This window comes from Acanthochromis polyacanthus, chromosome 5 (genome assembly GCF_021347895.1).
Source record: "Acanthochromis polyacanthus isolate Apoly-LR-REF ecotype Palm Island chromosome 5, KAUST_Apoly_ChrSc, whole genome shotgun sequence".
Lineage (NCBI taxonomy): Eukaryota > Metazoa > Chordata > Actinopteri > Pomacentridae > Acanthochromis > Acanthochromis polyacanthus.
This window is the reverse complement of record NC_067117.1, coordinates 13,340,112-13,355,088: the sequence shown is the minus strand read 5'-3', so window position 1 is coordinate 13,355,088 and position 14,977 is coordinate 13,340,112. Positions and strand designations below refer to the sequence as shown.

Below are 14,977 nucleotides of genomic sequence, written 5' to 3'. Positions count from 1 at the left end.
AATTTCCTGCCTTCTTAATGGGGTTGGGACCATCAGTTTTGTTGTGCAGAAGTCAGGTTGGTACACAGTTGACAGCCCTATTTGACAACTGTTAAAATCCATATTATAGCAAGAATCAATCAGATAAGTTAAGAGAAACGACAGTCCATCATTACTTTAAGAACCTGAAGGTCAGTGAGCGGAAAATTGCAAAAACTTTGAATGTATCCTCAAGTGCAGTCACAAATCCATCAAGCGCTACAATGAAACTGTCTCACATGAGGACCATCCCAGGAAAAGAAGACCAAGAGTCACCTCTGCTGCTGAGGATAAGTTCATCCGAGTCTCCAGCCTCAGAAATCACAAGTTAACAGCACCTCAGATTCGAACCCAGATAAATGCCACTCAGAGTTCTAGTAGCAGACATCTCTACATCAACTGTTCAGAGGAGACTGATCACTCAGGTCTTTATGGTCAAACAGCTGCTAAGAAACCACTACCAAGAAAAAACAAGCAGAAGAGATTAGTTTGGACCAAGAAACACAAAGAATGACCATTAGACCAGTGGAAATTTTTGCTTTTGTCTGATGAGAAAGTTGAGATCTTTGGTTCCACCTGCTGTGTCTCTACATGCATGGTTCCCATCATGAAGCATGGAGGAGGAGGAGTCATGGTGTGGGGGTGCTTTGCTGGTGACACTGTTGGGAATTTATTCCAAACTGAAGGCAAACTGAACTAGCATGGCTACCACAGCATCCTGCAGCGACATGCCATCCCATCCAGTTTGCATTTAATTGGACCATCATTTATTTTTCAACAGGACAATGCCTCCAAACACACATCCAGGCTGTGCAAGGGCTATTTGACCAAGAAGGAAAGTGATGGAGTGCTGCGATCACGTGATTGCGATCCTACTACAAATTGATCACTGCGAACTTATTGGAAATGATACACGGAACAATTAAATAAATTGTGGGGTGTTTCTGAGTCCCATCAATTACTGCCTGCTACATACACCGTCTTGTTACCGTACAGTGGCAGAGATAAGTCCCTGTGTCGGTCATTCTAAAGAGGTTAAATTAGGAAAAGAAAGCAACGAACCAAAGATTAGCCTGTACAGCAGTTAACCTCTCATCCCACTGATAAACACCAGGCCACATGCTTTCAGTGCTGCTTTTAGTTCTCTTCCATCTTCTCTGGCGGCACTGAGATTCCTAGTTTGGAGCATTCCAATTTGTCTCTGCCTTCAACATCCTGAAAAGGGAGACCGTCACTAAAATTGACTTCAGCATCTTCATTAATAACCCAGTGGACTCTTTTTACAGAACTTACACACGTGGACAAAATTGTTGGTACCCCTCAGTTAAAGAAGGGAAAACCCACAATTCTCACTGAAATCACTTGAAACTCACAAAAGTAACAATAAATAAAAATTTATTGAAAATTAAATAATCAAAATCAGCCATCACTTTTGAATTGTTGATTAACATAATTATTTAAAAAAAACAAACTAATGAAATAGGGCTGGACAAAAATGATGGTACCCATAACTTAATATTTTGTTGCACAACCTTTTGAGGCAATCACTGCAATTAAACGATTTCTGTATTTGTCAATGAGCATTCTGCAGCTGTCAACAGGTATTTTGGCCCACTCCTCATGAGCAAACAGCTCCAGTTGTCTCAGGTTTGATGGGTGTCTTCTCCAAATGGCATGTTTCAGCTCCTTCCACATATGTTCAATGGGATTCAGATCTGGGCTCATAGAAGGCCACTTTAGAATAGTCCAACGCTTTTCTCTCAGCCATTCTTGGGTGTTTTTGGCTGTGTGTTTTGGATCGTTGTCCTGTTGGAAGACCCATGACCTGCGACTGAGACCAAGCTTTCTGACACTAGGCAGCACATTTCTCTCCAGAATGCCTTGATAGTCTTCAGATTTCATCTTACCTTGCACACTTTCAAGACACCCTGTGCCAGATGCAGCAAAGCAGCCCCAAAACATTACTGAGCCTCCTCCATGTTTCACCGTAGGGACAGTGTTCTTTTCTTCGTATGCTTGGTTTTTGAGTCTATGAACATAGAGTTGATGTGCCTTACCAAAAAGCTCCAGTTTGGTCTCTTCTGTCCAAAGGACATTCTCCCAGAAGCTTTGTGGCTTGTCAACATGCATTTTTGCAAATTCCAGTCTGGCTTTTTTATGAGTTTTTTTCAGCAGTGGTGTCCTCCTTGGTCGTCTCCCATGAAGTCCACTTTGGCTCAAACAACGACGAATGGTGCAATCTGACACTGATGTACCTTGGCCTTGGAGTTCACCTTTAATTTCTTTGGAGGTTGCTCTGGGCTCTTTGGATACAATTCCAACGATCCGTCTCTTCAATTTGTCATCAATTTTCCTCTTGCGGCCACGTCCAGGGAGGTTGGCTACTGTCCCGTGGGTCTTGAACTTCTGAATAATATGAGCCACTGTTGTCACAGGAACTTCAAGCTGTTTAGAGATGGTCTTATAGCCTTTACCTTTAAGATGTTTGTCTATCATTTTTTTTCGGATGTCCTGGGACAATTCTCTCCTTCGCTTTCTGTTGTCCATGTTCAGTGTGGTACACACCTTTTCACCAAACAGCAGGGTGACTACTTGTCTCCCTTTAAATAGGCAGACTGACTGATTATGAGTTTGGAAACACCTGTGATGTCAATTAAATGACACACCTGAGTTAATCATGTCACTCTGGTCAAATAGTTTTCAATCTTTTATAGAGGTACCATCATTTTTGTCCAGGCCTGTTTCATTAGTTTGTTTTTTTAAATAATTATGTTAATCAACAATTCAAAAGTAATGGCTGTTTTTGATTATTTAATTTTCAATAAATTTTTATTTATTGTTACTTTTGTGAGTTTCAAGTGATTTCAGTGAGAATTGTGGGTTTTTCCTTCTTTAACTGAGGGGTACCAACAATTTTGTCCACGTGTGTATGTCTTTAAACTCAACATTCCTCCCCAAGAGTCAAATTTAATCTTAAAAAAAAAAAAAAAAAAAAAAGCCCTGAAAATACTCTCAGGACACAAACCACCAAACTCTGCATCTTACAGACTGCTTGGTTGGCAGCAGCACAAGTGTTTTGAGTTATATCAAAATAAATGCAGTTATAACAAACCTTGCACAAGTTCTTTTAAGGTTTCCTACTATACATTCTGAGCAGTATAAAAGGACTTCTACTCCCATTAAGATTTTAAGATGCACACAAGAACTCAAATTGAGATTTTATTGCAAATTAACAGTATAAAATAGTTAAGATTCATGAATTTATTCTGCAGTCTTCTTCCCTCGTTTGCTGGTCGTTTTAGTAGCAGGGGCGTCACTCTCTGCTTTAGCCGCTTTGCTCTGGGATGTTTTCCCCGTCTTTGCCTCCTTGGTTGTCTTTGGTGCTTTAGTTTTGGTTGCAGAAGTTCCTGCATCCCCTTTTGCTTCAGCAGTTTTCGCTTTTGGCCTCTTTGCTGGAGCAACAGCTGAGGCAGCAGATTCTTTGTCTTTTGCGGACTTTCTTTTTTCATTTGCAGTTTCTTTCTTCTTAGTGGCACCTTTAAGAAGTTACAAGTTATTAGAACAGACACTAAATAAGAGAATATATTCCTGCATGTATTTTTCATACCAGCTTTTTTGGGTTTCTTTGCTCCCTCCTCAGCTGCTTTTGGCACTTTCTCCACATTGGGATCCATGTTCTCCGCTTTTGGCTTTGACGATTTAACTTTTGGTGCAAGCTTGAGACAGGTGACAAAAAAAGATGCAATTTCAAGTAATAGTGATGCTATTTAGGTTGCAAGTTTGAACACAGCTGCAGATCTGACATCTTACCCTAAATTTTCCCATTGCTCCTGTAGTGACCGTGGAGTTGGCAGGTCTCACCAAAGTGCCATTCTCGAGCCATTTTTTCAGGACTCTGCGGACCAAGTGCTTCAGCCTCACCAGATCCACTGAGGGGTATTTCTGTTTGATATAATTCTGTATGGCTTGGGATGAAACCCCTTTGCGAGAATCCAACTCTTTCAGCGCCTCTTTCACCATGATCGCTGTAGAGGGATGAGTTACAAGTTTGCGCAGCGCTCCGGCATCTAAACAGGAAATTACACATTTATTCCAAGCATTTTCTTCTTTTTTTAAATCTTATTTTATGTTTAAACAACTGGTTGATGGTTGTAAATAATAATTCTGACTTCTTGCACACAGACCTGATTTTGGCGCTGCTTTCTCTTTCGCTTCGTTTGAGGATGACACAGGATCAGCAGGGCGTGCTGCTGGCTTTTTGGGAGGCATTATTTTCAAATATAAAAGAACAACAAGGCACAAAAGACCAACTATGTAAAACTTCCAAGAACTACTGCCACGTTTGCCCATTGTCTCTGTCTTTATGCAGCTGTCTCTGGTGAGGTGAGACCAGGTGAATCTCATCGCATCAAGTGCAGCTGATTAGAGTTTACAATTTAAAGCCAACAGGGAGCGCAGAGAAGCATTTCCTCCAACTACTGCCAAGCATTTTGAATATTTTATGTATGTCTGTCTTTTCTTTGAAAATATTTAGGATAAATGCCTCCTAGATCCTACTTAAACCATCAAAAACACGGACTGAAACATTCACAAGTAGATAAAGTGGATGTGTAAAAGTATATGTCTGACTGATTTTAATATTATCCCATGTGCTGATATAGAAGGACTGAGCATGTCGGCTGCTTACTTCTCATGAATGCATATGCAAGTTATTTGGAGACATAGTATAGTAAAATAGCTTAAATAACTACAGTTTAAATAAATTTACTTCATTTAGAAAGTTGTGCTGCCAGAGCTCTTATTCAGTAGTTTTATCAAAGTTCAGGAAGACAAACCTAACGACAGTACATTTGGGGTGATAATTCGTTATGGTGAATAAATGTGGAAAAAGGAGCCAGACTAGTGTGTAATTAAAGACTGGTATTGGACTTTATTAAAAAAAAAAAAAAAGTATCACAATCTCCATTTTTCTCCATCAGTTCACCCACATGGTGCTGCACTTTATTGGTAAGTGCTGTGGTATAAATGGGATAAAATCTTCTGCTTCTTTGGCCAACACTTTGTCCATTAAAATCATGGAAGGTACAAATAACGTAAGTAAGATCCGGCGGTTCACGTCCTGGCTTTCCTGGAATCTTTCTGCATGGAGCTGTACATGCGCTAGTTTTCTTCAGGTACTCTGATTTCCTCCCGCAGTCCTGAGGTAATTCATTTTTCTACACCCGTAGGTGTGAATGCGAGTGTGATTGTTTGTCTCTATATGTAGCCCTGCGACAGACTGATGACCTCCAGCTTGTCCACTGCCTTTGCCTCAAGTCAGCTGACATAGGCTCCAGCCCCCCTGTGACCCTAATGAGGGTTAAGCGGTGTATAGATAATGGATGGATAACTGCACAAGAATTCACCCCCTTCAAGTCAGTATTTTGAAGATACACCTGTGGTTACAACTGCATGCCTGGTGTCTTTACACTACAGTCACTTTAGACACTTCACTGCACTCGGGTGATCTCCATTTTACTAATCGTGTGACACTTGTTGATCATGTGACTCACTTTAAAGTGATCTTGAAGAGGTGTTTTTTATAAGCTATTTCAGAATTAGAATGTCATTTCTGCACTAAACTCAGGACACATTAAATAATTCTGGTGTTTAATGGATTTTATTGAATGGTTTTATAGTGATGGTCTTACATATTTTTGTTTTATTTTGTTAGTTTTTTTTAAGTTATTTTATTTATTATACACTTTAAGGAATCACTTTAAATTTCATTGTTTTAATGCAATGACAAAGACATTCTGATTCTGAATATTAATTTAATATTTTTTTTTACACCTATACATTTCTTGACTTAATGCATAAATTGCAGTTTCTCATGAGGGATAGTGTCCCAATAATTATTATGATTTTTAAGGATTTGACTACACCTTTGAATTTCAATTCCTCCACCTAATCTGACAGTGAATCCGCTGGTGATAACAGAGAACAATTCAGTCACAGTGAACTTTCAGATTCCATCTGATGCTTCAGAGGATTTGTGTTGTTTCTTTATTGAAGAAGGGAACCCTTTTGCAGCATGCTCTTGTTAGAAGACACGGACAGGAAGCAAGCAAAACAGAGACTATGATCCGACGAGGAGTGACTGGATGAACTGAGCTTTATATTGCATGAGGTGGTTGTTAACAGGTGTCCTGAGTGAGCTGATTACTGCAGCTGACACTCATTCCAGTAATCAGCAGGTAGTAGAGTGCAGGCAGGTGAAACGGAGAGAGCAGGAAGGCGAGTGACAGGGAGAGAGAGAGACACAGGAGGGACAGGTGACAGACAGGTCAAAACAGAAACAGATCGGGAACCAAAGGAGAAAGAGGGAAGAAGGGCGAGGGCTGGAGCAGGATCATAACACATTGACTCTGACAGTTTTGGTTTGATATGATCTGACCATTTCACAATAATGTTAGACTTCTTTTTTTCTCATTCTTTATTGTAACAAATGTACAGAAGCAGCACAGACAGATAACTGCTCAAATGAAGTAAAACCTTTTCTTTGCAGGGATGAAATTGCAATAAACAGTCAATAATAGTTCCTGAGCATTATTCAGAAACACATTTCCTCATTGTGTTCTAGCAAGGCATTTATTTAAAGAAAAAAGCATGGGAAAAGCTTGTGTGTCCAGCACTCAGATTCAGCCTCTGTTATGCTGCTCTCAGAGCTTTCCATGAACTGTGGATTGGGACACTTTTACTCCTGCTCTCACTGTAGTGGTCCTGATGTTGGTGACAGCTGTGTTTCTGTCCTCCTTTGCCTCTCCAAGGATTTTTAAGCCACAGTTAATTCCATGTGTGTGTGTTTTAGTTATAGTCTTGCAGTTGTTTCTTTTTTTTCTTAGCAAACTTCCACACTGCTCTACTAGACAGATGTATTTCCTGTGTTATGGTTCTATGACTGTTTTTTGCTCTTCCAAATGAGCTGTTTTTCTGTCACTGTCAGCTATCTGGTCTTTGTGTTGGTGTTTGTTGTTGAGCTCCAACTGAAATCTCAGCAGATGAAATGAAGGCTGGGCATTCATTGCGCTTTTATATGAGAACAGTTCATGCTAACTTCCACGCAGCCAGTTATATTAGTCAGTTGTAAACTTAATCTTGAACACCTGAAAATGAGGAGAGATCGACACAAAACAACCATTTCTGCCAAATGAAATGCAAAGACCAAATAAAAATTCACATTAAACCCTTTTAGTTCCCACTCATCAAGTCCTAAATTTAATGACAAAAACATTAAATTCTGCTCAGTTAATAATACACATTCAAAAGACACTTCCCATTTAAAACCATTTGAGACAATAACCTATATAATTCACATATTTATGATTTCTTAATTATTTATTTATGATGATTTTTAACTGCCAGACATGACTTTTAGCAGTTCTGGTCATTTTTGACATATTCAAGACAGTGTTAATATGAAACACATTTCATACCAACATTGTGCAGCAGTATTATTTAGTGTGAAACATGATAATCATGGCTGAACAGACATGACAAATGTAGAAATTTAAGGCATTTCAGTCAGATTATTGTGTGAAAAGTAAAAAATAAAACAAAAACTGATGATATGTTCTGAAATGAAGAATAAGAGCTGTGAGAAACTTGCTGAATACTAGAAAAGCACTCAGAGAGTGCAGACCTCCGCCAAGGATCGAGAGAAAAACAGGAAACCCATGCAGTAAAGGATCATGAGCTGGAATCAAACCTGCATCTCTGACACAATTCTGTTTACGGTGCACCTTCTTAACCAGATGAGCTATCTGGACACCTTGCTCCAATTTGTTGGACGACATACTAATCTATGATAGCCTAGCCGCGCTAGACCCAGCTCTTAAGACACGAGGGTCTAGGAACGCTCGACAGGGAGGGAGGCGGGCTAAAAGGTTGTCTTTCAAATCACTCTGCAGCAATTGGGTAGGTATACAACCAATCAGCGCAACAAATAGAATAATGTAGTTCCTAGAGTGCCGGATTGTGGCTAAGTCCCATTAGCTTCCCAACCAGCGGAGCCAACTGGTATATTAAGGATTTGCCATATCCCGTCAGCGTAAGTCCAAATACGTCTTTCTTCTCAATGAAACACTTCAGTGCCGTCCTTTGTTTATCTTTTAAGTTGAATTTTAGCTTCAAATCTTTAAGGGCTGTGGCCAAAGCTGAGTCGAAAGATAACTGTTTATTGTGCGCCGGTTGTTTCTGTCAGAATCGTCACGCCTCTGTCTTCATTTAGTTACGCCCGCCTTCTGACTCTACACTTCATGGTGATTGGTCCGGCCAGTTTTAGGAGCATCCAACCTCGAGCCTTATGGAGGGTAACTAGACCCACCCTGACAGAGAATTAAATTTGTTGCCGTGGGTTGACTAGCGCGGCTAGGCTAAATCTATGATGTTTTTGTCATACTTTGGCCCACATACTGAAACATACTAAAAAATTCAAAGTGATCCAGAATCCAGGATCCTTTCCGGATTGCCACCAAAATTAAATCAGCTCTTCCTCTTACCATAGTCTACATCCCCTCAAAATTTCATGTGAATCTGCCCAGGCGTTTTTGAGTTATCTTGCTAACAGACAGATAGACAGAAAGAAAGACGAACACACAAACGCCGGGTGTCACATAACCTCCTCGGCAGAGGTAATAAGTCAACTAGTAAAAAAAAAAATCATAGAATATCAATCAAAGTCTGTTTTCTCAGAAAATAGCCAAAAATAATCTTGATCAATTCTTCAGGACCAAAGGTTTTTTACTGTTGCTATGACCGTACGTGCATTCACTACTGTAATGATAGTGGAGATAGATTTGTTCATGTCTTTAGATGTTACTGGGAACTCTGTTTACAGACTCCTAATAGCAGCTGCTTCTCTTCATGCAGAGCGGCTGATGTGGATGATCGCTGCAGGTGTGACTCTGGGTGTCCTCCTGCTTGGATCGGCACTTCTCTTCAACCAAAGCAGGACTGGTAAGAATTTAAATTGAGGGATAAGAAATGTTTTTTCTTTTTTCATTTTCAGGAGTCGGCACCAGTTTGCATGTTTTTGTTCATCATAGCTGCGGTTTACACACACAGATTCAGACGTCAGTTCTGCAGATGGTTTTCCTTTTCAGACTTTTAGGCATCAAAGAAAAAAATTCTGGTTTATTTTTTTTAATCTTTGTGTTTCCCATTAATGTTGCTATTGTGACCAGTGCTGACCCTCCACTCTCCATCTGTCAGAAGCCAGTTGTTAAAGGACAGCTCATTAATGGCAGTTCTTGTTGATTTACTTTTAGGTTTCCTGATTGTAAGAATGTAAATTTAGCTTGACCTACAGACCCACAGTGACAATATTTTTTGAGAATTGAAAAGTTCTTTGAGCTACTTTAAAAAGAAATTTGCATTTACACCAGCGATCATTCCAATGTAATATACTAGTGATATTTATATATCTGTATTTTATTTGTATTTTTATTTTTAATTATTAAATATTGAATTTTGTTTTTTGTTCTAGATGGCAGGAATTACATTGTAAGTCTGAACAACATAAGAATGTCAACCTCACATCTTCTGTTTCTACCATCAGGTTTCCTTCATGAAGTGATTATTCTGTCTTGACTGAAGCTGTCCTCTCTCTCTCTTCCATCTAACTTCTCAGTAAATCATTTGCAGGCTGTTTATGATGAAACCTACAGTATTGTCACCTATGAGTACAAAGCTGGTGAGCTGTGTTTTTATTTCTGAATGCAGTCGAGCTGGAATGAGTTCCTTTGTACTTATGACAAGTATGGGGTTTTTTTTAAAAGAGAGACATAGTTTTTGTGCTCTCACCAAAGCAGGATTTAATGTTGTCTTGTTTTTGAGTTTGCATTGTTTTCTTTTAAATACAATATGTTGCTGTCATAGAGGGAAGAAATACAGTTCAGGTTTTTCTTTTTAGTTTGCCATTCAACTCAGATTTACTTTTCACATCAAACGCCTCAGAAGGATCTCGGCTGTGGTTTTGTGATTTCACTGAATGGATTCACGTTCTGTTCTACTGAATGCTACAGGAAACTGAAACTAGAAGATGAGCAGCAGCAAAACAGACTGAATAGATAAAACCCAGTGGAGCCACTTGGTGGCGCAAATTCTGCTGAAGTACCTAATAAAGAGTTTGAATAAACATTAGTGCCGTTGTAGGTACAAACACATATTGTGTGTATTCTGAAATGAAGATTTACATCTCAAAGAGGGCAGGTAATTTATTTCTGTTTTTCTCTTCATAGAGTGAGAATAGATGCTTCAGCATCCAGAGATGCAGTCAACTGAGCTCCACAGTCTTCTTGAAATATAAATGTTGATTTTCTTGTATCTTTCCACTTTCTTATATTCTGTTTAATTGATAAGATGTTTTCATCATGTGTTGCAATGCTTTTAATATATCCTATAATATTTCAATAAAATATGACACATAAACAAAGTTTAGGATCATCTTTATTTATACAGCACTTAAATAAATAAAAAATCACATCAGGAGTGATTCACACATGTGATTTAAGTGTGCACAATGTAACACATAGATAGAACAACCAATAAATAATAAATTAAAAACCATATTTAATTTACAGTAACCGAAAAGAGATGATCATCACAAAGGCAAAATAGGGAAAACAATGTGTAATAATCTGGATATAAAAAGTGAATTGACTGAAAGATCAGAACAACAGTTGTGAAGTAAATACACATTTATTTACTGCAGAATGTGTCTCCAAATAATGTACATAAATGTTAAGACTTTTACACACAAATAGAGAAGACTGTCAAGTTTGTGTATCTACTAAAATGGAAGAAGCTAAAATAGAGAAGCTGTATTTGTGCAAAAAACACACAAAGGAAAAAGAAATTTCATCTGAAGTAAACGCTGTCACATTTGTTCAGAGGTTAACTTCCTCTGTGGTGCGTTCAGTCTAATGAAAACGTGTCTGTAGTTGCATTGAAACGTCTGAAAACAGTGTGGGTTGCTGTTAATTCTTTGAGTGGTTCATTTCTCACGCCTGCTGTGGTTTTCCTGTGAACAACTTCTGCAAAATGACTCTCATATCAGCATCTGTGTAGTCGTACATTCAAGTGTCTTGTTCAGAGAGTTGTGGACAGTCTGAGTTGAGCTTCATCATGGCTGGACTCCTGCTGTCCGTCGTCTTCATGTGTAAGTCAAACCTCATATAGATGTTTCATTGTTTATGGATAATTTTTCAAGTAATTACACATTGATGTTATTTTTTTTTGTGGTTGGTGACTTTATGTTGTGTGTTGTTAATGCTGACGTTGTTGCTCTGCGCTGTTTATTTGCTGATTCATGAGCAACTGAAGTGTGAGGACCAACTGTTAGTTAGTTATTAGCTAATTGTGAGTTTTATTCTGTCTATGTTTTGTTAAAATTGGATACCATGCATGTGAATTAGTAACTTATTAAATACATATAGTATGTATTTACTGAGTTAATATATTTATTTTAACAGATATTTTTCATGAGATTCAAGGACAAGGTCAGTTTCTGAATTCTTATCTTTAATGTCCACCTGCAATGTTATTATTATTAAACAGCATAGTTTACTATTACATTTACATTCATTTCTTGTTTGGAATATTAAGCATCTCATATATCTTGATTTTTCAGCTCTTCCTCCACCTAAACTGACAGTGAATCCACCAGTGATCACAGAGACAGACTCAGTCACATTAGACTGTGTGACTCCATCATATGTTTCTGTGACCAGATGTTATTTCTACACTATGACCAGAGTAACTATTGAAACCTCCTCATGCCGTCGAACGCTGACAGGAACTGAGCTGCTGAAAATTTCACATCAGAGTTCACCTTCTGAGGTTCAGGTGTTATGTTATTACACTGTACATCTTGAACATGAGAATTCTCCATTCAGTGACATATCCTACATCACCATACAGAGTGAGTGATACTTTTCTCATGCTTTGATATGTTAATGAGAGATAATAGTTAATAAAGGGTAATAGTTTTCCTCTTCTGTCTTACAATAATGAAAAATTATATATATATTTTTAAAAAAAACCTCTTGTGTTTCATATTAATGTTGCTATTGTGACTGTGTGACCAGTGCTGACCTTCCACTCTCCATCTGTCAGCAGCCAGTTGATACAGGACAGTTCATTAATGGCAGTTTCTGTTGGTTTCCTTTTGTGTTTTCTTAGTCAAACTCAGACACAAGAGACTGAATGCAAAGAATGCAAATTTAGTTTGACCCATAGAGCCATGGGGTTTTACAGATAAATGCACATTCATGTTATTATTTTCATCCTTGGTGATTTTATGTTGTGTGTTCTTGATGCTGATGTTGTTGCTCTGTGCTGCTCATTTGTTTAATCGTTTGTTAATTATTAGCAAATTGTGATTTTTAATATATTTACATTTTTTTTAAAGTTACTGTGTGAGTTATTAAATGTGTTTACCTGGTTAATATGTTTTATTTTAACAGGGTCTGTTCATGAGATTCAAGGACAAGGTCAGTCTCTGATCTATTATCTTTAATAACAACCACATAGTTATTAAATTGACTTTTTCCCCCTCATATATTTTTCTTTACCTCATACATTAAATCACAATTTCTCATTTACAAAAATTAAGTGTCTGATAACATGATTTTTCAGCTCTTCCTCCACCTAAACTGACAGTGAATCCACCAGTGATCACAGAGACAGACTCAGTCACATTAGACTGTGTGACTCCATCATCTGTTTCTGTGACCAGATGTTATTTCTTCACTGCAACTCAACGCATATCTGAAGGCGTCTGTGTGCAAACACTGAGGTTAAGTGAGCTGCTGAAGATGGTACAAAAGTTACCTGCTGAGGTTAAAGTGAAATGTTTTTACAGTGTAATGTCTGGTGCTTTATCTCTACACAGTGATCCATCCACCATCACCATAAACAGTGAGTAACTACACAATCATGGACTTTGTTTTGTGTTGCAATAATATCAGTGAGATTAACAATTCACATCACAGTGTTGAGTTTGCTATTACTGTAAATAAATGCAAATGTAGTGATTTAATCTAACATGTGAAGAGTTCATTTGCAAAAACAGATAACTCCGTTTTGATAAATTTTCAGAAAACTTTTTTTTATTGTTTACTTGAGATAATATCAATCAAGCTGAAGTTGTGTGGATTTGACTCAGTAGAAAAATACATGACAAAATAGAGAAAAAATAAATGATTAGTGTTATTATTATTATCTCAAGTAAACAATAAAAAAAATTAGTTTTCTGAAAATGGAGTTACCTGTTTTTGCAAATGAACTCTTCATATACTTCAATTTTTCAGCTCTTCTAAACTGAGTTTAATAATCACAGTGTTCAGTGTGCTATTACCGTAAATAAATACAAATGTAGTTATTTAACCTAACATAAACTTTAATTTTTCAGCTCTTCCTCCACCTAAACTGACAGTGAATCCACCAGTGATCACAGAGACAGACTCAGTCACACTGAACTGTGTGACTCCATCATCTCTTTCTGTGTCTCAGTGTTATTTCTACAATGTGACCAGAGTAGCTTTTGAAACCTCCTCATGTCGTCGAACGCTGACAGGAACTGAGCTGCTGAAGATTTCACATCACAGTTCACCTTCTGAGGTTCAAGTTAAATGTTTTTACAGTGTACAGCTTGAACATGAGACTTTTCTGTCTCCATTCAGTGACATGTCCTCTATCACCATACAGAGTAAGTGACTACTTCTCTCATGCCTTATGTGCACTATATTAATCATTAAAATACACATTTAGCATTTTATCAGTTTGCCAAAACTTTGCTCTTCATTAAATTAATTGTAATAACTGTATAAATCACATTTACTTAATATGACACGCTTCTTCTTCTAACGCCTGTGAAAGCGAGCAGTTTGAAACTGCTCATATAGATTCATTGTTAATGGAATTTCATTTTTAATTTTTTTTCTACAAAAACATTCAGACTGATGTAATTTTTTTCATGGTTGGTGACTTTATGTTGTGTGTTCTTAATGCTGATGTTGGGTGAGGACTAGTATTAGATAATTATTAGCTAATTGTGAATCTGTCTACATTTTGTTGATGTTGTTATACATTTGTGTTATTATTATTTGCATTTACCTGGTAAATATGTTTTATTTCCCAAAGGTTCCTTTTATAAGATTCAAGGACAAGGTCAGTCTCTGATTTTTTTATCCTTCATGTCCGCCTGCAATGTTATTTTTATTACATAACATAGTTTACTATTACATTTACATTAAGTTCTTGTTTGGAATATTAAGTATGTCTTATATCATGCTTCTGTGGCATTTCCTCCACCTAAACTGACAGTTAATCCACCAGTGATCACTGAGACAGACTCAGTCACACTCAGCTGTCAGATTCCATCCTCTATTTTCTTTAAATTCATTGTAATTACAGTATCAAACACATTTATTTAATATGACACAATTCCTCTTATGATGTCTATGAAAGCAAACAGTTGGAAGTTACCTCAAATGCAGTTCACTTGATGGCAGACTGGAATATTATATTGACTGATTTTTTTATTAATCTTTTTGAAGGCCAAAAACCAGAGATGAGTCTTCAATCATTTGAGGGGGACATTTTGTTTATTTGCTCTCTTCCTGGATCTGTGAAACGTGGTACAAGATGTAACCTTTACTTTGGAGAAGTGAACCATCCGATTCTAACAGCAACCACCTGGCAGACACAGACTAAAACCAAGCAGTGGTTTTGCCGTTTTACTGTCCCATTTGATGATTTGCTGAAACATTTAGATTCTGTTCAACAGAAGGATGCCAGCTGTGATTACAAACTGGAACGTGTACCGAATACTTTGTCTCCTCGTAGTGATAGAAAGAGCCTGACTGGTGAGTCAAAGACATCACTTCTTTTGAAATCAGAATGAATTGCGAGTGAT

At 37.7% G+C, this 14,977-nt stretch overlaps 1 protein-coding gene across 1 annotated transcript; it reads right to left on the bottom strand.

The window, feature by feature from the left end:
• Positions 1-3,279: 3,279 nt before the first annotated feature.
• Positions 3,280-4,287, bottom strand: LOC110951057 (protein B4). Its single transcript, XM_022193970.2, has 4 exons — positions 4,203-4,287; positions 3,829-4,085; positions 3,626-3,734; positions 3,280-3,554 (listed from the first exon to the last, which is right to left on the bottom strand). The coding sequence occupies exons 1-4, from the start codon at positions 4,285-4,287 to the stop codon at positions 3,280-3,282; spliced, it is 726 nt and encodes a 241-aa protein (XP_022049662.2).
• Positions 4,288-14,977: the final 10,690 nt, after the last annotated feature.

Bases quoted from the DNA above. Each gene is read 5' to 3' on its own strand.
- LOC110951057 (XM_022193970.2), bottom strand. From the start codon at position 4,287: ATGCCTCCCAAAAAGCCAGCAGCACGCCCTGCTGATCCTGTGTCATCC. The intron at 4,086-4,202 runs GTCTGTGTGCAA...TTTCCTGTTTAG, and splicing joins GAAAGCAGCGCCAAAATCAG to ATGCCGGAGCGCTGCGCAAA. The intron at 3,735-3,828 runs GTAAGATGTCAG...ACCTGTCTCAAG, and splicing joins GAGCAATGGGAAAATTTAGG to CTTGCACCAAAAGTTAAATC.